This window comes from Acanthochromis polyacanthus, chromosome 13 (genome assembly GCF_021347895.1).
Source record: "Acanthochromis polyacanthus isolate Apoly-LR-REF ecotype Palm Island chromosome 13, KAUST_Apoly_ChrSc, whole genome shotgun sequence".
NCBI classification, from domain to species: Eukaryota; Metazoa; Chordata; class Actinopteri; family Pomacentridae; genus Acanthochromis; species Acanthochromis polyacanthus.
Window position 1 is genome coordinate 10,504,013 of NC_067125.1, and position 25,130 is coordinate 10,529,142.

A 25,130-nucleotide genomic window follows, 5' to 3' on the forward strand; every position below is an offset into this window, starting at 1 on the left:
TTTAGAAGAACAGAAAAAAATGTGAGCGTGTATGTGCACACACACACACACGGACTGAAATAAGAGCGAAAAAAGACAAATCATTTGACTTAGAGTGAGAGAGAGAAGGAGAGAGAGTGAGAGGAGGAGGAGAGTGGAGAAGAAATTGAATTGGGGGTGGTGAGGGTGGGGGGAGAGGGGGAGGAGGAGGAGGAGGAGGAGGGGTGAATTGGTAAGGGTGATATTGCATAGTTTAATCTGTTGAGTTCAGCCATGGAAGGGCTGGGGTGAGGGGGAAGGGAGGAAACGGAGCAGTTGTAGGCCGCCTGATATTAGTTCTCCTCACACACAAACACACGCTCACACACACACACACACACAAATACACACACACGTTGGCCTACAGAGCTGCGTGTGTGTGTGTGTGTATGTGTGTGTGTGTGTGTGTGCGTCTCTGTTTGAGTAACTGCACAGATGGACAATGGTGGATGAGACAGGTGTGTGGACCAGGTGTACAGACTTCAGTATGTAGGCACAAGTGTTTTTACAGGCTTAAAACTAACCCAAACACACACACACTCACACACACACACACACAACCGCCTGCCACAGTCTCGGCAGCATTTGCTAACAAATCTTAAGTGCAACACACAATCTGCCCTCAGCCCTCATAAAGCCATTTACATGTGAACTACTTCATTTCCTTCCAGTTTAATTACCTAATTTCACCCAGTTGGAAACCCCCATTGAAATGAAATCCTTTGCCGACTTGGACGTTTCTTGTAATTGTGGACTAATTTTTATGATTCCCTCATATTTGTCTTTGGCTTTTCCAATGATGTGATCTCACCTCTAGGGGGAGCCCTCTATTTCCCTATTGGTTGGAGAAGCAGCTAATTGATGTGGTTAATTGCACCATAACCAGACAGTGCTGCCGGCAGAGTGTGTGTGTTTTAGGATGCAACTCTGGACTGAGACTCAGTGTGTGCTGAAGTGGACTGCTTCTGCTGGATGGGACTTGAGGGATCACCCAGAGATTCAGACAATGGTCAACTCAGGGTGGGCCTGGTAGGGTGGCTGTGCTTTTTGGGATAGCTCTATAGCTGCTGCCTGTCAGCTGAGCAAGTGTGTTTATTTGTGTGTGTATGTGTGTGTGCGCTCCCAGTGATACCAGTTTCTTCAGTGTTTTCGTGGAGGCCTCTCCCTCCCTGCTGTTTGCTTAGTGCAGGCTGAGGCAGACAGCTCAGTGTGGGCTTAGGATTCATACACACATATACACACAAACACACAGTCTGCATGCTGCAGGCGCTCTCATTCTCTTTCCTCATCTGATCTTGAGTTAGTATGTTTGTGTGTGGTCACAGCACCATACCATTGTGTATACATGCCGTACATTGTGGAAACACTGTTCGTACATATGCGCGTTTGGTCGCGCGTCACTTTGTGTGTGTGGGTGTGTGTGTCCGTGTGCATGCATCCGTGCACAGGTGTCCTTTGTGTTTTTGCGCCCTTGCACAGTGCAGATCCACCCGATTGTCAGTTCTGTCATGTCTGCCTGGACATTTTTGGTAGTCAGCTCCAGTTTGTTGGGGAGTTGGCGCGGCGCCAGTTCATTACTAGAACTGCTAGCATTTCTCTCTGCGCTTGTGAGTCTGTTTGTATCCATTAAGGTAAAATATCGCTGGAATGAACCAGAAATGAAATAAATGCGGAAAAATGTCGTCAATGAAAATGACCGGGATTGTAAAATTAGTCTTTAAGCTGATTGAGGCGAATGGCCGCTGTTTGTTTGTGTGCCGGGGCAGAATCAGGTTTCCTTCATCGGCTGTGTGGTTTGATGATAGGCAGTTTGGTTTCTCTCCGCTTCTTCCTGTGGTCTGTGTTTTCAGCAACTGCTCGGCTTGTTAGGACCACAGTGGCCACAAGCCAGAGTAGTGCAGCTGTGAGAGTTTCTCTGTCTATATAATATCCTCTGTATTCAACATCTGTCTAGTAGCTGAGCCCTTCTTTCTTGTCCATATTAAAGAAATAGTTTTGGCAAATGCTTCTCCTTTGCCCTCTTGCTGAGAGAAATACTGATACCGGATTTTGTCTTCCATCTATGTGGTAAACTAAGCTAACAATCTCTTGGCTCCAACTTCATATAGCAAACAGTCCTCTCTGTCATGAGTGCTTTTTAAATCTCTATCTGTGTTGCACCTGCAGATCCACGAGGGAGCACAGGCTGTCCCTCGCCCAACTGATAATAGCTTTATTTCTCTGCTATTCAGGTTTACTGTTCGACTTAGCGAGCTGGCCGACACAGTGAAAGGCAGCATTTGAGGGAATGTTTGCTGATCACGCTCTTTCCGCTGTTGCCACCCACTCAATGTGATTTCTGAATCAAATCTAAGAGCTTGCGATTATTATTTTCCAAATCGATGTTGAAAGTCTGACGAAGCCTCGCTGCTATTTGTAGCTGAATTAAGGCTTTCATAGTTCAGAGAAATGTGTCTGTGGGCCTCTCTTAGATGACAGAGCTGGTGTTATCTGCGAGCCACGTCCAAAATGAGCTTCTCACACATCGCCTTGCTCTCTTTGTCCATCACGCTCCTCTTTCTAACTTCTCATCCCTTCCTCTTTTCACCATTTCTCTCCCAGTCTCTCTGTATTCCCGCCTCTCCCTCCCTGACTGTCACTATCTTCTGTCTCAATTTCTCTCCTCTGCCCATCTCATTCCCTCTTCTCTCTTCCCACAAGTGTTGTCTCCCAACGTCCTCTTTGGGTATCTCCCTCTCAGCCTCCACTTGGAGTGCCTCAGCTCTTCTCCTGCAGGAGCCTCCAAACGGGCAAACAGTCATGCAGCTCTCCTATCACAATATAATGAGATTGGAAGCACCCAAATTGAAAGAAGCCATTTTCTACAGCCGTCAACTTATTATCGAGAGGGGACCGACTTATTCCAGCACCTCTAAAGGCAAGCAGGATGGAGGGGAGCAGGCTTGAAGTGAGAGGGGTGCTGAGGGAGGAGCTGTTCTGCATTGAATATTTTCCTATTTTTTCCGCTCATGCTCCCACTCTGGTATTTCAGTCTGGTCACTGGTGCAGCCTTGAAGTCTTTTATTCACCGTGTTCCTCTTAATATTTTAAAAAGCACCGTGTAGGGCTTTCTGGGCCTGTGTCTTTCGAATGTATGTGACTGTTTGAGTACCTCTCAGTGTGTGTCAGTGTTTATTCTCCATCCTCATCACTATTTATACACAAACAGCAGGTACTGTATGTCTCTGAGGGAATGGATTTCTCCATTTTGGCCAGGCTTCTGCTGTCCAATGTAAAATTCAGGCATTTAGGTGTCGCTTTTTTCCGCAGCGCCTCATAATGGGTGAGCAGTGTCTGCCCGGCTGTGTGGATCTGACCTGCTATTTTATATATTTTTTTGTTTTGGACGGGCCTTTATCCTGCTCCATTCTTCATCCGTTTATTGTAAACTGCAGGGAGGTTCACTGGCACGGCACTAAAGCGGAGTGAAACGAGGTGAGGAAAAGTTCTGGTGACGCATCTCCAGCGCTGCCGTAAAACACTCCAACGGTCACATGCGTGGCCAACTGTAGGCGCTGAGCTGTAAAGAAACATATTCTCCTCAGCAGAAGGCAAGCGGCTCATTCCCAGCGACACGTTAGCGGACATGAGCGCAGCGTGCCCCACATATTGACGCCCCGATCACATCCTTTAAATGTCACACGTCCAGCGATGGCCTGCGAGGTTGCAGAACTGGTTTAGGAGGTTTTGAAGATGCCATGCACAAGCTGTCAGACCTCAGCAGCATCTACTTGGTCCGATGACGGAGCTGAATTTGGCCTTATTCCCGAGCAGGACAGCTGATTGTACTTGACATTGTCACAAGAGGATCTCCCCCCTGTCTGTCTTCATGTGGAAAAAGTCCCATCTGTTTAAACCTAATGCTGCTTTTATTCTGCATTGATTATGAGCTTGTGTTCTGGTTGTGCCTCCATAGTGTGGTGCAGTGGGACGTTGAGGCAGACTTTAATAATTAACTCTGCCAGTTTTTAAGCCCGTGAGTTGGTTTGTCTTTTGTCTGTTAATTAGTAGGTATCTCAAAAAATACTTAACAGATTTGGGTGAAAATCTGGCAGAAATTTTGGCCTTGGGCTAAGGAGAAACTCATTAGATTTTAGTGAAGATAGCTCAAGCATGTGATGTGTGTTATTTCTGTTTTTAAGAAAGTTATTTTTTGAGGCATTTTACGTCTCTAAAAGCTAATTCTCTTTCTTCTGCCCTAGGTTAGTGTAGCTACGTAATCTAGACAGCGAGCTAAACATCGAAATGGTTCAGGCAATAAAAGGACAAGCTGTTGTTGTCTTTGTCTTTACTGAAGACCATATTTCTTTGTGAAACTGTAACATACAGAACAAGGAATAATACATAAGCGCTCTTACATACACAGATCATAATAATTACCTTTGATAAACATCTATCTCGGGTGTAACACGGTGCTAGGCTAATGTCGGCTTTGGTTTAGCAGCTAACGGCTATCAATATTAGCTCACCTCCATACAGCTCTAAAATGAGGGAAATACGCTGCTAAAAATCCTAAAAAAAACAGCTGACAAAATATAACACTGTATTGTGGCATATAAACTTACAGATTATGATTTCCCAAGGCTCCAAACGATAACAGATGAAGAGAGGTTGATCAACATGTTTTTCCTCCCGTGCTGGATTCAATACCGTCACCATTCACTTAGCCGCTGCTTACACCCCTGGCCAGTAGGCGGCACTGTTATTATACACATCCACATGTCTGACCAAAGCTACAAATAACATTATGATAATGGTAACAGCGACACCTGTTGGTACAAAGGAAGTATAGAACCCATTTTACTGCAGGTGAACTTGCATAATATCAGATGTACTGCTTTACTCCTAAATGAGTGGCAGAACACTCTTTCCCATGAATTGCTTCCTCAAATCCATTAGTATGAGTTTGCATTTTCAGTTTCAAATTACAAATTTCATTCCGTCATAACTGAGCTTGAAGAACCTGGGAGCCAGACAAATCTGAGCGAATGCTTCATTTGCTCCGACAGAATGTGTCTGACCCTCCTCCTGCTCAAACAGATTTCCACCTGGCCTTGCATGCACTGGGCCAATCACAACCATTTATCCAATATACGATTGGGTTTGATGCAATGACAATACGGAGGAGCGCTGTTGAGACATTTTCAAATTCAATACTGTTGGATCCAGAGGCATTGTTGTCTGCGCACTTTGATAACACCGCTTGGACATGAAATGAAAAAAGATGGTCAAAAGTAATTCACATTTGTCTGATGATGCCTGTCTACAAATTTGGTATATTATTGAAACACATAATCATTTGCCAGAGTCTTTTAGATGTAGTTTGTCTTTAAATGGCTGAAATAATAGCAAAGTTGTAGCACTAATCTCTGAACACTAATATAGTCCAAGGGAAAGTTCTGCCGCTGTAGTTTGAATGGCACTGGCCTCTTCCAAATCACATCCAACAAATTATACTTAGTTTGAAAACACAGATCCTCGTGGCTCAAATGATGTAAACCATTTCATTTCTCATTTTGTGAAAAGAATGTTTGCAGAACCTTCTTTTCAATCATCTAAAGGAGCACATACTTGTTGAATAGCCATGTACTGCACACAATGCTTCCAAGCTTTTATTAGTGAAAATAATGGCCTAGTAACTAACTTGACCTGACTTGCGACCTGCACTGCAGAATAAGAGACCATCCTTCCAAGAATAAAGACACCAGCAGCATCCCAAATCAACACATCTTTATGCTGTAGTGATAAAGGCTTCTAGTGACAACACTATTTCAGACAGGAGCAAAGGAGGAAGTTACTGTAGGTGACACTGTTACAGAGAGCAGGTTGAGGTGGATGGATGGGTTAATAAAACATCAACTTTAACACTAGAGAAGGCTGTTCATTTTACATTTCTAACAGACAGCCAACACTGCATTTTTCTAACAGACGTTCTTTAACGGTAATGTGGTCATCTTGATGCAAACCACAGCGACAGTAAACATTTACTTACTTACTTATGTAGTAAACACATCTATAAGTTGTTATTAGGGGCATAAACAAATGTTTTTCTTACTTTAGTATAAGAACTTTCTAAAGAACAGGTGTGCATTTAAATGAATCTTCACCAATTTTATACATCACAGTGTACTTCCAGGTGTTAGGAGTATTTCTGCATATGAGTGAAAACTACATTGAAGGTGGTGATGGCAACTCACAGAACATCTGGTGTGGAGAAATCATTTAAACACCGGATCTGGAAAGAAATTCCAACTATTTATTAATCTGATTTACAAATTGTTGATAAATCAGACCAACATCACTTCAACTCACTGCATTGTTGATTCTACTGTCTTAGCATTTCCATTGCCTTCAGACATTAAACATTGGAGTCTAAATGTAAATGTATGAAATGTAATGTAATACACATAAGGGGTATTCAAAACAACCATAGACAACCAACATTCATTACAATGACGTATTAACCAAATCGAACAACAGATAAGTCCATTCTTTAGCATACGGTGATCCTCTGTGGCACAGTGCTTTGAAGGGAAAAAGGATTTTTAAGGTCAACGATGAGGACATACAATTTCTTAGATATGTCTGACAGGTTGACAGGATATGCAGTGCAGAGTTAGGCCAGTGTTATAGTTTTTCACTTCAACAAATACCAAGGTCTGCGTGATGTAACTTTAGTCATCTGCCCAAGGCTATGAGAGTTTGTAGGGACCCCCGCAGATAGTCCATTCAGTAATTACAGTACAAGAGCAATAGTGTGCATGTAAAGAACATGTAGATACGACCTACTGCATATAAATGGACCACAGTCCTCCAATTGGACTCCAGCAGACCAGAATAGTAGTATCATGGTGTGCGTTCACAGTGGAATATAATCAACCCAGCAGGGTTATACTGTCCAAATGTGCGATTACATGAAAGGATCTGTAGGTCTGTGTGATGTAACTTTCATCATTCTCAATAGTTCGCAAGAGTCCGTGCAGAACCCTTCACAAATGTCCACATGCACCACAACATTTCTGTATAACTACACTACAAGAGCAATAGTGCACCTTCTTGGCAGTAGTATGTCTCTGCAGATTACAAAGATGGAACTTACAGCATTCATGGAAGGTAGTCTTCCATCTGCAAAAGTAACATAAACCCTTAGTGATGCTCCTTTGCGCATGTGCACACAGACAGCTGACATTAGTGGATGCATAGTCATTGTTATTAAGCTGCTTCTCTAGTCTGCTTGGAGGACTCTATGACATACACACAAATTCACACAAGCTTTATCTACGTATTTTGCACATACACACTACTCTCAGGCATGCACACAATTACTCTTGTAGCGTAATTGCAAATTTTGTTGGATATCGTGAACTTGTGAAGATGCTACCGGACATGTCAAACACAGTGCAGACCTAATGTCAAGTCTGTTACAACAACAACGAGCATTGTCTGTGATGTGAAGCTTTGACGTCATATGTTCCTCCATCCCTGACCTCCACTAGATGACATGTCCCTCATAAACCGTCCTGCCACCGCAAACACTCACTTGTGCACCAAATGTGGTTTACTGTGCAGTTAAAATCATGCCTCTTCTGAGTAGCTATTGTTAAAAATGTGGAAAAACTGGATTGTGAAAGTTTGCATGGATGACCAATTTTTAAAGATTAGTAGCTTCAGAGTAGCCGTGTTTCGCTGTGGTAAATTCAGATGCAGTAAAGTATTTAAACTTGTGATTTAACAATAGGTAACAAAAAGTTGTATGAAGCATTTTCTACCCCGAGGGTCTCAGGCAATGTCATTTGAGTTGGTGTCAGATGGGTCTCAATACTTAAGGTTTGAAAAGAATGAAACTAAAATCTGTGGGTGTTGCGTTGGACAGAGGTGAGATTAGCAGAGTTTTGTGGAATGCTCTCATTTCTCCTGGAGGCTAGAAGCTCAAGGCTGCATTAACCAATACCAGCATAACACACTGCATCTCTGAACCGAACTGCTGAAGGTCAAGTTGCGCTGTGGATAATAATGTAGGAGTTGGGTTTTCAAAAACAGAATTACACGAGCAATAAAAAGAATAGATCTCTGGCTCTGTTGCATGTATTTTTAAACCCTAAGTATGGCAGTGCCCCACTGTTGGTGTACTCTAATACTACTATAATTCAGAAACAAATTGTGCAACCGCAACCACATTTTCCAAAGGTCTAGAAATCTAAAGGTCTTGCAAAATTAATCAATCAGTGCATCGGTTTCGTCTTTTCGCGGCTGCACAGAAGAAAATCCAACAAATCATTACCAGTGACTACGCCGCACTGTTTTAGTCAGTTTGCAGTTGGCCCTGCACCGTATCCCAATGTGTGTATGTGTGGCTGTGTAGTTTTGTGTGTCCTGTATCCACCGTCTGTATAGCGGAGTGACCTTGATGTCTGCACTCAGCAGGAAGACACGAGAGAGGAGTGATTAACAGGAGAGAGACAAAAAGAAGACAGCGAGAAGTGCAAAGAAGGATGAAAATTTGAAAGGAAAAAAGGAGAGACAAGTATAGTGAGAGAGCGGGCAGAGTGTGAAAGTTAAGCATGCACATATGAAAAAAAAGAGGAAAGAAACGTAATTCAGAAAAAAAAGTGGCAGAGAGAGTGACATAAACGTGTTGGAAAAGAACGAACGGTGGAGAAAATAGGGTGGGGTGGAGGAGTGACTCACCACACATCTATTGGTTTTTTTTCTTCTTCTTCTTCTCCCTACAGGCAATCTGGAGGTGCAGTCATCAAGAACAGGTAAGGGGGGGATGAGAGATGGAGGGGAGGAAGGGAGGAGCGGGTGAGGGAGGGGAGGGAGGGAGGGACAAAGAGAAGAATATTACACTGAATGTTAATCAAACTCACACTTGTAGAGGTGAGAAAATACAGTGCATACATTGTTCTCCAGGGAAAAAAATGTGTTTGAGGCTGTTCTACTGTACAGCATGTGCATGTGTGTGTGTCTGTCTGTGCGTGTGTGTGTTTGTGTGTGTGGTTTTAGTAGTGTGTAGTTGCCGGCTCTTCTGCTGTGACCCAGGTTAATAGGACTGTGCATCTCCACCGCTCACCTGCAACACACACACACACTGGAACAGCCAATGACTGCACCCGCTGCCCCTTTTGACTTACACACATGCATTCATGCTTCACGCTGCACACACACACACACGCACACACACATACAAAAACTTGCCCTACACCTGTCCATGAAAGTCCACTTAATGGCCTTCCTCTTTTTCACTCGCACACGCATCATCGTTTGGTTTCCCTGCTGATGTTGGACCCTCCCTGTCCTTCACCTCTGGCCCTCCTCCCTCCCCGCTCTTCCTCCCTTTCTTTGTTCCGTCTCAGTCTTGGTGAGGAGTTTTATAAGGAGGCCATTGAACACTGTCGCAGCTACAATGCCCGTCTATGTGCAGAGCGCTCCATGCGTCTCCCCTTCCTCGACTCCCAGACTGGCGTGGCCCAGAGCAACTGCTACATCTGGATGGAGAAGAACCACCGTGGACCAGGTGTGTGTCTGTGTTAACCTGTGCACACTAAAGTGGTGGGCTGTAGTTTTTAGAAGCACTCCTTAGTGTGTTGTTTTTTTTTTCCATTGGTGTGTGTGTGCTTGCCAGCTGTTCTACACAAATTTTTCTCTCCAGTCATTTGTCTCACGGCTTCCCTCCATCCTCTGCTCTGCTTGTTTCTGTCTCTCTTTCCTTCCTCCCTCATTTCCGCCTCCTCCTTTTCAGCCCTCCTACCTTTCACACCTCAACTTTTTTTTATTTTTTAACTTTCCCCAAAGGGTGTTTCCTCATTGCTTTTTCTTTCCCTGTAACATCAGTGTATTTTGGCAGTGAATCAGACACCCCTGTAGGCAATGATACGCCGCTGGCACCAACTATTCCAGGGAGAATGTGCCTGTGTGAGTGTGTGTGTGTACTTGTTTGGTGTATTAACAATTTTAGTTTGTAGGCTGTGCCTGGTGTCTGCCACCAGATTTATTTATTTTTGTTTTGGTTTTGTTTATTAGTCACTTTTAGTTAAAACTTGATTTACAAGGACCTCAGCAAAAGGTTGCGTTTAATTTTTTATTGTGCATTTTAATTTTTTTCTTTTGAAATTCATTTATTTGTTTAATTTCAGTGGGGTTTGCATGTGTGTAGCCAAGTTTTCCAAAACCAAGAAAATAAACCATATCAGTTATTACATTTTTGGTTAGGAAGCATGCACAGTACAACCATTAACAAAACAATCGTACATAACTAACTGAACCAGAGGCAGATTAAAATAATAAAACATTTTGTCTACAGGGGATGAATTGGGACTTTTCTTCCACCTTGGGTCTTGACATTTGGTTGATACCTACGCTACCGTTCAAAAGTTTGGGGTCCCACCTCGAGATAAACTGAAATAACTAGATACCTGAAAAACTAACAGGCAGATGTTACACAGTCAACTAAGACGTGTTAGTACAACCTTCAAAATTTGTTTATTAGTGTTTATTATAGAACATAAGTTTGTTTTATTATGATCATCTCATCCTTGATGTATCAGTCATAGTAGTTTGTCCTACATCCAAGCAGTGGATTCCTCTGTGTTTCAGGTCATGCTCCAGGTCAGTTGTACACATATCCCGCTCGCTGCTGGCGCAAGAAGAGACGGCTAAACATCCTGGAGGACCCGCGGCTTGTACCAATCGAGTTCAAGATTGGTAGGAAATAGGATCTACTTTATATCTACTCTCAGATGTACGTCGCTTTGGATAAAAGCGTCTGCTAGATGGAATTATAGAACCGGAGGATGGAACATTTTAGGAGCTTTTGCGATTGACAGGAATGTGTTTTTCTATAAGATGCATATTAAAAGTTGTAAATTAATTCTAGGCATTTACTGGAACCGGCTGGATTGGCTTTTATTTCCTCTTCAGTTGCTTTAAGGCTGCAGGAGCACAGATGCTGTGTATTCTTTGTAAGCTTATTCCAGCTCATACCAAAATGTGTAATAGCTAGTGGTCCACAGTGCAAGATGCATTAGTTTCAATTAAAAAAAGACTGTAAAACACTTAGATGAAACTCCAGTCCCCCGAGTGAAAGTCCTGTATTTGGTCAATGCCACTGCCACCCATCAGATCTCCTGATGTGAAATATGTTGTAGTCTTTATATGCAAAACGAAAAAAAATACTGGAAGGTCATTTTAAAAGAATGGGCCAAAAACCATATTCATTTTAGAATTTTGCAGCCTTTATTGTGAAGCTGACAAGTTTTTGGTTGTAGACTAATGTAGCTGTTACACATTTTGCTGTGAGACTGTTTTCACTGAAGATTTAAAAGATTTTTATAACCATGGCCTCAAAATTCAGCCTGAGATAGCAACTATCTTTTTTGGATATTTTCTAATTTTCTAATAACTCACTGAAATAACTCAAATAACTTCTGATCTTGGTGCTTTTATTATGATCTGATAGAATATTACTAGCTGAGTTTCACTGATTAAAAGCCACAACTTAGTTACATTCTACAGCAAATGATTCACATGAAAACATTGTCAAGTTTCCATGAAGAAAAAGTCAAACTTTCTCCCAGGTGATACACGATCATGTGATCATTTCAGCCTCTGGACGGTGCAGAAGCTGAAGTCCTTGTGGCTTCAATAACTGCCAAATCTAGTTTCCTCCAGGCCCTGCCAGCTCAGCTGTACATGTCAGCATGAATGTGAGGTCTCTGCTGTTTTCTGATTGTAATTGTCTCATTCTCCAGACTACGAGGCCTCTCTAAAGAAGGAGGGGGGCATCCCAGACGGTCCTGTGCTAGAGTCGCTGCTCGCTGGGGAAACCCTGGACAAGAAGGTAGAAACCAAGGAAGAAGAGCCAATGAGCGAATGTCAGGTGAGATTCCGGTTCCTCTTTCTTCCCTTTCATTTTTATCTCTTCTTCTCTTTGTTGTTCTCTGGGTCTTGTTGTTTTCTTCTCATGGCAGGCTGTCTATCTCTTTTTATCTGTCTGTATTACCCTCTGTGTTTGTGTTTCTTTGTCTGTCTGTGCCTTTGTCTCTCTCCGAGTGTGTGTTTTGGCGGTGACACAGGCTCCCGCGGCTCTGACAGCTCCCTCCTGGCACCGAGTGTGTGCATGTGCTTCTGATTGTGTGTGATTGCGCGGCAGCTTGCTGTTTTCCAGGGATTCCGCTCGTGCGTTTTACACCAATTATGTGATTTTTTAAAAAAAATTAATCTTTTTGTTTTCATTAAAGGAAAATGTAACTTGCACTGAAAACTTAATGCCCATCTGTCTGTGGAGTATTTCACCAGCTAGAGGCCGTTGCTCTTGAACTCAAATGGACAGCTAATCAATCAGCGGTTGAGTGAACGGTGCTCACAGTGGCCCTCTGAGAGCTTGAGGAGTGTTTAGGGCCTCTAATCCAAGGCTTCCCGTGACTCCAGCTCTCCTAGGCAGGCATTACACTGTGCTCTATCATAACTCCATGTCCACACTACCCCCCCCACCCCCCCACCCCCCCCATTTCTTAGAACTTAAATCTCAGATAACCAAGCCACAATCACATGAATGTCTGCTACAAGAAGAAGATGTTTGCTAAGCTAAAAGCCTTATGTGTTAAGGGTTCACTCTGATTTTACACATGAAGTTCAAGTTTATTCATCCTGAGGAGCCTGTGAAAAGTTTATAATGGAAAGACTGCATTACACTCTGAATGTGAGAGGTATGAAAGAAGCAGACATTTAGGATGCAGGGGATACAGTGCCTATTAAAAGTTTTTACTCCCCTTGGAAGTTATCAGCTTCAGTTGCTTTTAAACGCTGAATCATGGCCATGTTTTTTTTTGTCAAGTGAAAACAGATTTCCACAAGGTAAGATCAATTAATTTACTATACAAAAAAAGTAAAATAAGTGATTGCTTGAGTGTTTACCTCGCTCAGGTTGGTATTTAGTATATGCACCTTTGGCTATAACTACAGCTCTGATTCTGTGTGTTTAGGTCTCCGTTGTCTATCTGCACTCTGTAACTTTATTCCATTCCTTTTAACAAAATTAGTCAAGCTCTGTAAGGTTGCAAAGGGATTGTGGGTAAAGATCCCTTTTCAAATCCAGCTACAAATTCTCTACTGAATGCAGATCTGGGCTTTGACTCTGGAACATTCACCTCATTTCTGTGCAGCTTTTGCTGTATGCTTCAGGTCATTTTCTCACTGGAAATCTTCTCCCAAGTCACAGTTCTCTTGCAAACTGCATCAGGTTACCTTCACTTTGTTGCATTTATCTTACCATCTATCCTTCCGACGCTGATAATGCTGCCGCCACCATGCTTAACTGTGTTGATGGAGTATTGATAATCTGCAGTGTTTCATGTCTGCTAAACATTGTGGTTTGTCTGATGGTGAAAAAGATCAATTTTGGTTTTATCAGACCAAAGAGTTGACTTAGGAGTCTCCCACATGCCTTGTGGTGAAAAAGCAGCATTTGTTAGGATACACAGTCTCTCCCGTCTCAGCTGCAGCAGCTTGTAACTCCTTCAGAGGAGTCATAGGTGTCTTGGTGGTCTTCCTCACTTGTCTCTTTCTTGCAGTTATTCAGTTTTTGAGGACAACCGATGGGGGTGAATATTTAACCAATCACTTACATTTTATATTTTGGGTTAACTGACATTACTTTGCAAAATTCTGGTTTCAGTTTGACATGAAGCACCAGATTAATTAATTCAATGTTGAAAAGCAATATAGGGGGAAAATATCCAAGGAGGGGGATTACTTTATTTAAGCACTGTAAAACAACCTATCGAGTTGAATATGGAAAGTCTAAGCTCCGTTGTTTTAGACCTTGACCTGAAAAATCTGAATAGAAATTTGTCTGCCTCTCAGTTTTGATTATTTTTATGTACCTCCCAACTTAATACAACTGCAGTGCTAAATTGCATGGTGCACCTGTTTAACTGAGGAAGTTCTGTTATTTTATTGCAGTGAAGTGGCGAGTCTGAAGGTTTTCTGTGCTGTGATCATGTAAACAACCTCAAAACTAGGAAGAGGAGGTGTCATTTTATGACAGCTTATGGGTGCATGCAGAACAGGGTGAAAGAAAGTTAGATGGCTGATGGCAATAAACAAGAAAAGAAAGGAAAAAAGTAAACTCACTAACCTGTCTGATATTCCATCTGTCTCTCTGTATATCTCACCAATAGAAGTTGCTTGTCGGGGATTTCCCTCATGAGCTGGAGGTGGACGAGATGGAGGAAGACGTCCCGAAGCGCAAGAACCGTACCAAAGCACGGGTAAGACAACAAGTTCTCTTTTTCCCTTGGTCATTTGATACTTAATTAACAAGTCAAGAGAGAATTTGTTTGGCTGTCAACAAGCAAAGTTAGTGTTTGTGGTCCTTAGTCTTCTGTCTGTCAGACACATGAAGACATAAATTGATCTAATTACACGACACCAGAGAATAGGATAATATTGACTGCCATATTTCACACAGTATAAAATATAATAAGTCAAGAATAATTTTGTGCTCTCTCTGTATACCGCACTCTGTAATGAGATGTCATTTGACAAACCAACAGTTATTACAGACAAATGCAAACGGATCCAAAGATCTAAATCCTGCTGTGATGACCTCTTTTTGTACGACTTTGATTAGATCAGACAGGTCTTTTTTCCCCACTGTTTTTGAGCATCCTATGGGAAGATAATCAAGTGTTAACAACGTATTCTGAAAATTATCATGCACACATACAGTACGCACACACACACACACACTCAAACACAGAGTGAGTCACACACATACACACACACTTGCACACAGACACCAGGGTTGCTAATTGGAACTGTTGCTCCCCTGCTAGGTGTCATCAGCCCCCTCCTGCTGGAAGTGGAGCTTTACACTGAGAGCAGATGATTAGAATGCAAACGTGCGTGTGTGTGTGTGTGTGTGTGTGTGTGTGTGTGTGTGTGTGTGTGTGTAGACACTCGAACAGCCAATTGAGGGCTGCGCTGTTTTGCTCTTTATATTGTGTGTGTGAGTGCGCATACAAGAGTTATGTTACGAGTGTGGAAGTTCAGACTTCTTATGTGTTTACATGTGTACTTTTGCACGAAGCTGCCTCAGTACTTACAACTGTGTGTGTGTGTGTGTGTGTTTTCTGTAGGCCTATGGTGTCGGGGGCATGAGAAAGAGACAAGAGCTGCCTGCCATTGAAGACAGAGACAAGCCTTACGTCTGTGACAGTGAGCGCCACATGTTTTGGGTTTTTTTCAGTTTCTCCTCGGGTCAATATTATAATTGTGGGACTTCTTGTATCATAGTTGACATTTTTGCTGTTTTCAGGCCTAAAATCAACATGGCTGCCTATAACCAAACACCACATGACATTTTTACAAAAAGATTCTTCTAAAATATTATATATACAATTGAGGAATATTGAAATTTAAAGTTATTTATAAAGCTATTGTAGTAAACCTTTTGACTACTTTATAGTAAATAACTCAGAAAGTCTTGGAGTCTTTTCTTCAGGAGGAAACGACATCACTTTCTTGAGAGGTGTTTTTGTAATGGATAACTTAGTTGACAATGATTTCTCGGACACAGATACAATGTGTTGTTTTCCATATAAAATTGGATATATTACCAAAAAAGAAATATCTGTCATTATTATCTCAATTTAATAAAAAGAACACAATCAAAACAATTTTCGAATAAGATAAAGATACTTTATTAATCCCCAGGGGAGAAATTCAGGGGTCCAGCAGCCCACAGTGTGCGACATACATTCATATTCATCCATACACAGAAAAACAAGATAAATAGTACAAAAAGATAAGCTAATTTGTTTAGCTAATTAGAAGGTGGTTGTTATTAAATTCGGATGGTTATTTAGTTGGCATTTTAGTGATATTCAGTCATTTTTTATTAATAAGTGATTGTTCCCAAAATCAATAATTGTGGAATTTGTGAAGACATGATCATAATGAACATAAAAAATCTAGATTTTTTATTTTAAATAAAAATGTATTCCAGATATGTCCCATCAACTTCAAAAGTCCCTCAAATATATATTGACGCCCTGAATGTTTTACTCTTAACTGACACATATGTGCATCAAACTAATGCCATACACTGCATGTGTGTGTTCCAGTCTGTGGAAAGCGCTATAAGAACCGTCCAGGGCTGAGCTACCATTACACTCACACACACCTGGCAGATGAGGAGGGTGAAGAAGACTCAGAGCGACACACGCTACCCTTCCAGCGCAAGAACAACCACAAGCGTGAGTCTGTAGTCTGAATATGAAGCTTCCTGACAATTGTCCATCATCATCATCATCCATTATATACTTCATGTGGAGTGTGTTGCTTGGCCAGACAGACTGATTCAGGATCTTTAGGTACAAACTAAGTTGAGGGTCATTCCAACAATCTGTCATAAGCGGATTATTATCAAGAACTATTGATTGTTCTGGTGTTATAGATGGACACCATGCTGACTGGGCCAAATCCAGACTGAGAACCTGTATATATGAGGGGAAGATTTCTCCCAGTGGACTTCTGGTTTAAGTTGATTTCTTCAGCTCTCTCATCTCTTTTCAGACCCTTGTCTGACCTGAGATAAACAAAGGTCAGGTTGTTGGGTAATTATGAGGTAATTCTGTTGTTCTTAATGTTCACATCTGGAGAAGCGACAACAATGAGCAAAATAACCGAAACAGGAATAAAATGATGTAAAAACATTAATTTAGAAGAGCTACATTGTAGCCCACACTGGTATTTCTATGATAGATGCTGTTTGTCGCTCTTTTGCCTATTGTTTTCCATCAACTTCAGATTTATTGCTGGTAGCACATGACACCTAAATATTTGCATGGTTGCCCCCAGGCTTAGTTAGCCCAGGGGTATTTTTTTTCTGATGTTACAGTGTTGTGTTTAACTTTTCACTGTCTGGGCGGCAGTAACCCTGAGCTAATGTCACTGTCAGACCTCATTCAAACTTCTTGTATTACTACTGTATTATTACTGCGCAGAAGCATGTCAAAAAAAGTGTCAAAATAATCATTTACACATGTATTGGACAATTACTTTGCAATATGTGTTCTAATACCGTTTACTGGCCTTGCCTAACTGGAAATTATAAAAGTTCATTTACTCAGAGTGTAAAGGTGTAAACCTGTCCATTTTTTCCCAAGTCATCATCTGTCTTTGTTAATATGACACTTCAGACTGTTTTAACAAATGCTGCAAGGACACATCAGCTCAGGGAGAGAACTCCTCAGTCAACACTCATCAGCTCTTAAGAACTGCCAGTGAACAAACACCATTCAGACAGTCAGGGAAATATCCACTACGCATTTATATTTCAGTTTATAGTATATGTATCTTTTAATTTACAGCACATAGTATCGCTGCAGCTACTGAGAGCTTAATGAGTGTCCATTAATGCACTGGACTGAGTGTCATGAGGTAGTAATGAAGAGCCACGGTATTCCTCGCTGATGCCTCCAGCACTTCTCGCCAGACAGTGTAGATATCCATGTAGACGCACAGCCAGGCAGGGTTGTGAATATATTTGGCAAATGGTGTGTAATTCAATCAAAAATAATTATATTTAGCTTGGCTAGACAACTCAAACACTGACAATTCTATTTGTTGATGGGTCAGCTGGTTCAACATTTTGCCTCAGACTGAAATATCTCTACTATTTACCTTGGTGGAGTCGTTATGAAATTTTGTAGTGACTTTCATGATTCACACAAGATGAATCTTTCCAATTTTCCTCTAGTGCCACAAAAAAGTTCACTTTTATAGTTTTGAGATATGTGTGCCAATAAATACTGGATGACTTTGTTGCCATCAGCAAGTCAGTTTTGCAGTACTTTCGTTTTCATCTAGTCTGACTCCACTTTAGGTTTAAGTCAGCCATTTTCTCTTGCTGTTATCTTTCAGAATCCTCCTCACTAGGGATGAAACAAAAGCCTTCGAGCAATAGCCTACACACTGAAATGGCAAATTTTGACAAAGATTTGCATCGTGCACTATGGCAGGTCCTACAGTGAGTTAGCCATATCATTACAGGGCTCATCCTTCATGTAAATGTCAATACTTTTGCAGAGGCACCATCGCTGCATTGTTTTCTGATGACGCTGATTGGTTTAAAGAAATACAAACAAGCCAGAGCTTTTCCCCTACTATAGCAAAAATAATACTGAGGTGGAGTTAGACCATTCTCCATCTCCATTCCATGATAAAAGTTAATTTACTCAGAGTGTCTATCTAAGTCTATCTATGTAAGATCAGCTATGTGAGGCCAGCTAAAATTATATGACCCCAGCTGTGCTTTGCGTTAAAGGCTAATTAGTAAATGCTAGCATGGAAACACTAAACCAAGACGATGAACATTGTCAACATTATACCTGCTTTGCATCAGTTCTGTCACTGTGAGCGTTTTAGCATGCTAATGTTTACACTAAGGTTAAAACACCAAGTGTCACAAAGCTGATAGTCTGGCTGCATCCTGTAAGTAGATGAGCCCTCAGTAGAGGACCCTCTGCTGGCGAAAACCCTGTCCTCCCTATACAACTGATGCAATATGTATCAATTTTGGTCATCGTACGTATCTCCCTCCCTACTTGATCTGCTGACCTGTAACTCCACAACTGAGCAGGGGACCTTAGACTGATCTTCAGTGCCAAGTTTGATTATCCTGACTCCAGCGGTTGCAGAGATATCGGACCGGACATAGTCACATACATACATACATACATACATACATACATACATACATACATACATACATACTAACCCAGCCAGATACCACACCGAATGCAATAACCCCGCCGACGTACCCGTCGGGCGTGGTTAATAAATCTTTATGCCAGATTACCGCTGTTGTAACAGCAGGCACTGTCATAAAGTGGATCAGTTTATCTAATTTTAAAGAATCCAGACCAAAAACCTCACAATTAGCTTCATATTGGACAAGTTGACACCTTGAGACTTACAGTACACTGACGGCAAATGTTAGACTTAATACAGGAAGTAGTTTGTCCTTCATAAAATCCTTTGTGCTTTATAGAGCAAAGCGGAAAGTCAAGATGTGAAGGTTGTGCAGCATTTTCTGCTTTCATAGAGGAGACAGACCTTTAATTTTCCTTTTTTTAAATAGCATTACCCAGAGTCTATCAGTAACCTTGAAGACATTTTTTTCTAATTTAATCCCTGCATATCTTTACCATACTTTATTTCCTAAAAGCACAGTGTTTCCTCAATTTTGCTGCAGCATGTTGTACTGCTGTAGAGAGCAACAATTTAAGGAACATTTGCAGTGGATGTTAAAATACATTGTTATTATCCGTAGTCTGGGGATTAAAAAATAAAAAGCCCAACATTCACTGTTCTATTTGAAAGTAAACTGCATGTAAAAGATGAAGTGAAGTTGATGCAAAGGGCCAGCAGGGGGCGACACCCCTGGTTGCCAAAGGAAATACATTTTTGTAGATGTCTATGAGAAAATTACCATTCTTCTTACTTGATTTGTTACCTCAGTAAACATTTTTCTATTGAATTTATGGTCTCAGTCGCTTGTTTCAAGTGTCTGTCAATACAATATGATGTTTATTTTGGTAAATATGGCTCCATTTTGAGTAGAACAGACAATAAAGCTGGTAATATTTTATTGCAGAGCGACCTTGTAGTTGTCGCCACTACATATCCTTTCACCTTTCCTTTGTCATGGTTCATTTTAAAGAGCTGGCATGGGGCACCGTCACTATATTTGTCTTTTAGATACAATTTATTGGTTTGACAACTCACAAGGTACAGGAAGAGTGTCATCAGGTCACAGTGGAAGAGTAGCCTTTAATCTGTAAAGTTCAAGTTTTGAAAACTTTTTGGCTTATATCAGGGACAGCGCAGGCAACATTAATAATGTCTCTCTTATTCTGGTGTTTCAGTAGCGAACACAAAGCAAGGCCCTGCTTCCCAAAAGCATTTTATCTCCACAATCATTTTAGCCCCATTGTAAGTCTACTAAAGACAGTGTTAGCATTAAGACACAGCTGGGTAATAGAGCCCAGTCCTTGGCACTACATGGAGCAATTTATCAGACTGCATCTATTATATATGCTGTTGCTTACATCTGCGTTTTACAAGTAAGAATGTCCATCATGAAAAAAAGCCACATCTCGGGGACATTTGCTCTCTTTGAATATCACCTTGCTTTCACCTCAAGCCACATTATCCCCAGTGGTACTTTTACCTTACAGTATATTTAATAAGATGACCTGCTGAAAGTAAGTGTGGGAGTTATTGAGCTCTGGCAGACTTCCTGGAGCTATAAAGTGGCCTTATGCAAAACCTGGAGGGACACAGGTTTGTACAGGCGTTTAAAGAGTCGAGCGAGATTGTCCAAAGATCACCTCTGCTGTAAAAAGCACTGAATGGTACTGTAGTATATGTACAACACTACTGTGGGCTGTAGGCATCCCATGACGGCACTTAGCACGAGGCTGCAAAGGTTCTGCTAAATGTATCACACGATAAGAGAGCAATAAATGCCAGTGAACAACAAGTAAAGCAAATATTTAGGTTTCTATGAGCGGGTCATGAATCAGACCTCAAACCTCCGTCCTGTCGGCTGCAGCATCCAAATTGCCCGGCCGTCTTTGTGTCTTCTTGGCTCTTTATTTTTATCCCCTGGGCCAGTTTCCTATCGCCGTGTGGCTTTTGTTCAGTGTTGTCTTCTGTCTGCGTGCTTTGTTTGTTGTTGAACGCTTCTTTTAAGGACAATAGCATGCATTTATCCTACGGGAGATTGTGTTGTGGTCAGTAATCATCGGCAAAATGGCTACAGTTGTTCTCACTCAAAACCAAATACATAAATAAATAAATAAATTAAACCAAGAGAAATAGCTGTAGACTTTTGAAAAGGGAGCAGAGACGAATCATCCACTTTCTTTGTTCCTCCTGGTCTTAAAACAAGCAATTTGCTCAGAATAGAACACAGATAAACACACAAAACACACACATCCACATTATCTATGTTTGCTGCACTGCAACAATGTCCACACTGGAGCTATGCTGCCTCTCAGTTAATTGGCAGTGTGTGTTTTCAAATTGGCCTGTCTGACAGAACAGACTGGCCCAGTATGTGTATCTGTATATATATATATATATCTGTGTGTGCGTGCGTGCGTGCATTTGTGTGTGTGTGTGTGTGTGTGTGTGTGTGTGTGTGTGTGTGTGTGTGTGTGTGGCCATGCTGCAGTCTTAGGTCTCTCCACTGGAGGAGAGCAAGAGAGACAGCATTTGAATCGTTTAATATCCCCCATCACTCCCTCCCAAACAGTCAGTAATCACACACACACACACACACACACACACACACACACACACACACACACACACACACACACACACACATATACACTTTTGTGCACATACACACAAGCACGCACACATACACACATGCACACAGCCTCAGAAAATGCAATCTTCTCTGCTGAAATGAAAAAAGAAGCTTAGCCTTTTTGGATGGTGTGTGTGTGTGTGTGTGTGTGTTTGTGTGTGTGTGTGTGTGTGTGTGTGTGTGTGTGTGTGAGCCCTTACGAATTTGCTCCGTGAGGGTGTTCATACGTGTGTGTGCGCTGATGTGTGTGTGCGCCATTATACATTTTCCCAATCTGCTGAGTGTCATGGATGAAACTCCACCACCCTCCACCCTTCAGTATATTGCCACATATGTAATAATATTAATATGGCTCCCTTGACTGAGAGCAACCCTGCATGCATAATTCATGGTATATTCTGCCCGTCTAGACGCTATAGTATGTATGCAGTGTCTACGACGCAAGTGTTAGCCCAAACACACAGAAACTTATCATGGAAACTATAAAAGTCTGTCTTGTCTGAACCTCACCCAGCTCCATTCTCCCTCCGTTTTTTTTCCATCAGTGTGATAAATGACAGATTATTCCACGAGGAGATGAGATTTTCCTTCCCTCTAGTTCTCTTAGTCCATCTTTCACCACTTTCTCCCTCTCATCTTGCTCCACATCCTCACTTAACCCTCCTCTCCCTTCGCTCTCTGCCCCCCGTTTTCCAATCTCTCCTCTCTGTTAGCTTGGGCTTTCCTCGCAATTAATTTCTTTGTTTTCGCGCCTACCATCGCTAAAATCAGCCACCATTACCAACCCTCCACGTATAACCAGTCGATATAGTGTTTACTCAAAATGAGCAGTGCCATTAAAATTCATGACTGCACCACATACTATGTTTCTTTTCCTACAAACAGGAGAAGAAGAGGTTGGAGGTGCAGAGGGAGGGAGAGCAGGATGGAGGGTGGAGGTGTTCGGGGCTCTTTTGGCATTGATGTGATGCTAGGAGGGGTGGGGGTGGGAGACGGAGAGGAGGAGGAGGAGAAGTGGATGAATAAGGGGGATGTTTACTTTAGAGGTCGGCCCTGCAGTGTCCACCTGAAAATTGGTTTTGTGGGTACGGATAGAGAAAGGAGAGAGGGAGAGAGGGGAGACGGGGAAGCAGGTAGATGAGAAAGAGAGAGGAGAGTAACGGCGAAATAGCGAGAATAAGATAAATAGATTGCAAGAAGGACACAAACTGAGAGAGAGCGCAACTGTGAATGAAAGAATGAATGAGAGAAATTAAAGAGAGACAGAAAGAAAAGGAAACTGGAGGGAGGCAGACGGGGGGAGGAGGGGGTGCAGTCGTCATTAAATCCCCCCCCCCTTCTCAAATCAGAACTGAGATTCAGAGGCCACTTTATCTGGACGGACAGACGGTCCTACGGTGTGCAGCAGCAGGGACGCGCCGAGTGTGTGCGCTGCTATATGTGTGGTTTTAAGCATGAACTCAACACACACACACACACACACACACACACACACACACACACACACACACACACACACACACACACACACCACACACACACACACACATATACACACACACATATGTGCATCGCTTTTGTGTGTGTTTCTTCGTGCGTCTCTGTGCGACTGAGTTGTGTGAATGTGCTGTATGGCCAATCATGTCCAACTTCAAGTGTGTGTGTGTGTGTGTGTGTGTGTGTGTGTGTGTGTGTTCGTGTATTTCTGTGTGTGTGACATGTAATTGAGCCCTTTGAAGGTCAGCATCCCTCTGTTCCTGCTCCCCATTGTTGGTTGTTGTGTTTTTTTTCCCTTTCCAGTCTTTTGCCTTGTATTTCAAAATGGCCTCCCCATTCTCCTCCTGCTGTCTGCAGACAGAGCAGCAAAGGACGAATTTTGATCAACCGACATCAATATAAGACAATGTAGAGGAGCTAAAATGGCCTCTCTACTCTCTGCGTCTACTGTCACCCCATATATTCACCATTGTCTCTGGTTTGTCCTCCTCTGCATCTAACTGTTCTGAGGAACAGCAAAGGGGATTTGAAGTGCTGTTGGAGTCCATCTCTTGTGTTTATTGCTTTGCCATTTATAGCGGTGTCACTGGGCAGGTACAGATGAGTTTCTCTACTGGGACCAGTCTTTGTCAGTTCACTGAGTCTTGGAAGCTGTAAAATTTTGCACTGAATGCTGTGTGCTGCCAAAACTTCCCAAACCTGATAATTCTGACACTGTTTTCTATGAAGTGGATTAATGACCTTTTGTTTAATGTACGATCAGTTTGGTCTTCAGGTTACATTAAAAAAAACAACTCAAAGTTGAGTCGGTATTTCATGAGTTTTTGCCTCTGCTTATAAATTTGAAGAATGTGGAGTACTATTAGGTTTACCAATTTACCCCAAATTCCTGTATTTAAAGCTGCAGTAGGCAAGTAGGAACAGAAAAAAAAATCAAATGTACAATTTAAAAATATACAGTCTTCTTCTGACTGCAGTCTAAGATCCTCCGCTGGTCGAGCACACATTTCAAGTATCTATCCACCCATTTCCTTCTACTAATCTGGCAGCAGGAAAAGTGGGACATTCCAGAAATCGCTCTTCCCAGCAACACTTTCCAGCTCCTCCTGGGGGATCCTGAGGTGTTCCCAGGCCAGATGAGATAGGTAGCCCCCACAGTGAGTTCTGGGTCTATCCCAGGGTTTCCTCTCAGTCTGATATGCCCAGAAAGGCCCAGGAGGAATCCTAATCAGATGCCAGAACCACCTCAGCTGACTCCTTTCAATGCGAAAGAGCAGCCACTTTCCTCTGAGCGCTGTCTAGATGTCAAAGCTCCTCACCTTATCTCTACGGCTGAGCCCAGTCAACCTACAGAGAACGGCCATTTTGACTGCTTACATGACTGTAGGTGACCGCAGATGAGGGCCGGAACACAGATGGATTAGCAAATGAAGAGTTCTGCCTTCCAGCTCCGCTCTCTCTTAACCATGGCAGTCCACCAGAATGCACCTGTATTACTGCAGCTTTCACACCAGTGTGTCTGTCCATCTCACACTCCATTTTCATGTCACTCATGAATAAGATCTCACAAAACTTTAACTTCTTTGCCACTGGCCACATAACGGTAGTTATAGTAGAAGTCAAGTCCTTAGATCAGCATAGACTTTAATGCTCTCATGTCTAACCTGCTCTGGGTAAAAAGCTGTGTGATTGAATGAAATCTCCCATTATGTCATTTTTTGAAGCCTGAAAACAAAGCCAGGAAAATGTGAGGTAATCTAGATTTCTCTCAAACCACTTTGATTCCAATATGTTCCAAGGCTTGAATGGAATTTTTTGCCGAATGATACAAAAAAACAAAGCAGTGAAAAATTCAATTCAATTTTATTTATATAGCGCCAATTACAGTCAAATTGTGTCCAGACGCTTTACAGAAAGCATATGCCTGACCCCCAGAGCAAGCCCTAAGGTGACAGTGGCAAGAAAAACACCTATTTAACAGGGAAAAACCTTGAGCAGAACCCAGCTCTTTATGTGGGGGGACCCATCTGCCTGCTGGTCAGATGGGTTTAGGGACAGAAGAGGTAACAGAAAAGGGGAAAACCGCCAACACTAGCTTTAATGAGACATTTTTACCTTTAGAACTGGTTCTAGTGTTTCACGTCTTTGTAAAGATTTCAGTGGTGTGCACACACAGGTGTAATTATAT

The 25,130-nt window shown here is 42.1% G+C and overlaps 1 protein-coding gene across 3 annotated transcripts in view; it reads left to right on the plus strand.

Annotated features, from left to right (window-relative positions):
- The window catches only part of dpf1 (double PHD fingers 1), an 81,492-nt gene that overhangs the window by 35,863 nt on the left and 20,499 nt on the right, over positions 1–25,130 (plus strand). For all 3 annotated transcript variants that reach the window (XR_002595826.2, XM_051958098.1, XM_051958099.1), the window contains exons 2-8: positions 8,790–8,819; positions 9,414–9,574; positions 10,654–10,761; positions 11,808–11,935; positions 14,238–14,327; positions 15,198–15,276; positions 16,185–16,316. Coding sequence is in view for 2 of the 3 variants with exons in the window: in XM_051958098.1 (XP_051814058.1) it covers positions 8,790–8,819; positions 9,414–9,574; positions 10,654–10,761; positions 11,808–11,935; positions 14,238–14,327; positions 15,198–15,276; positions 16,185–16,316 (728 nt within the window). In the remaining variant the exon portion in view is untranslated. The remainder of the gene's footprint in view (positions 1–8,789; positions 8,820–9,413; positions 9,575–10,653; positions 10,762–11,807; positions 11,936–14,237; positions 14,328–15,197; positions 15,277–16,184; positions 16,317–25,130) is intronic.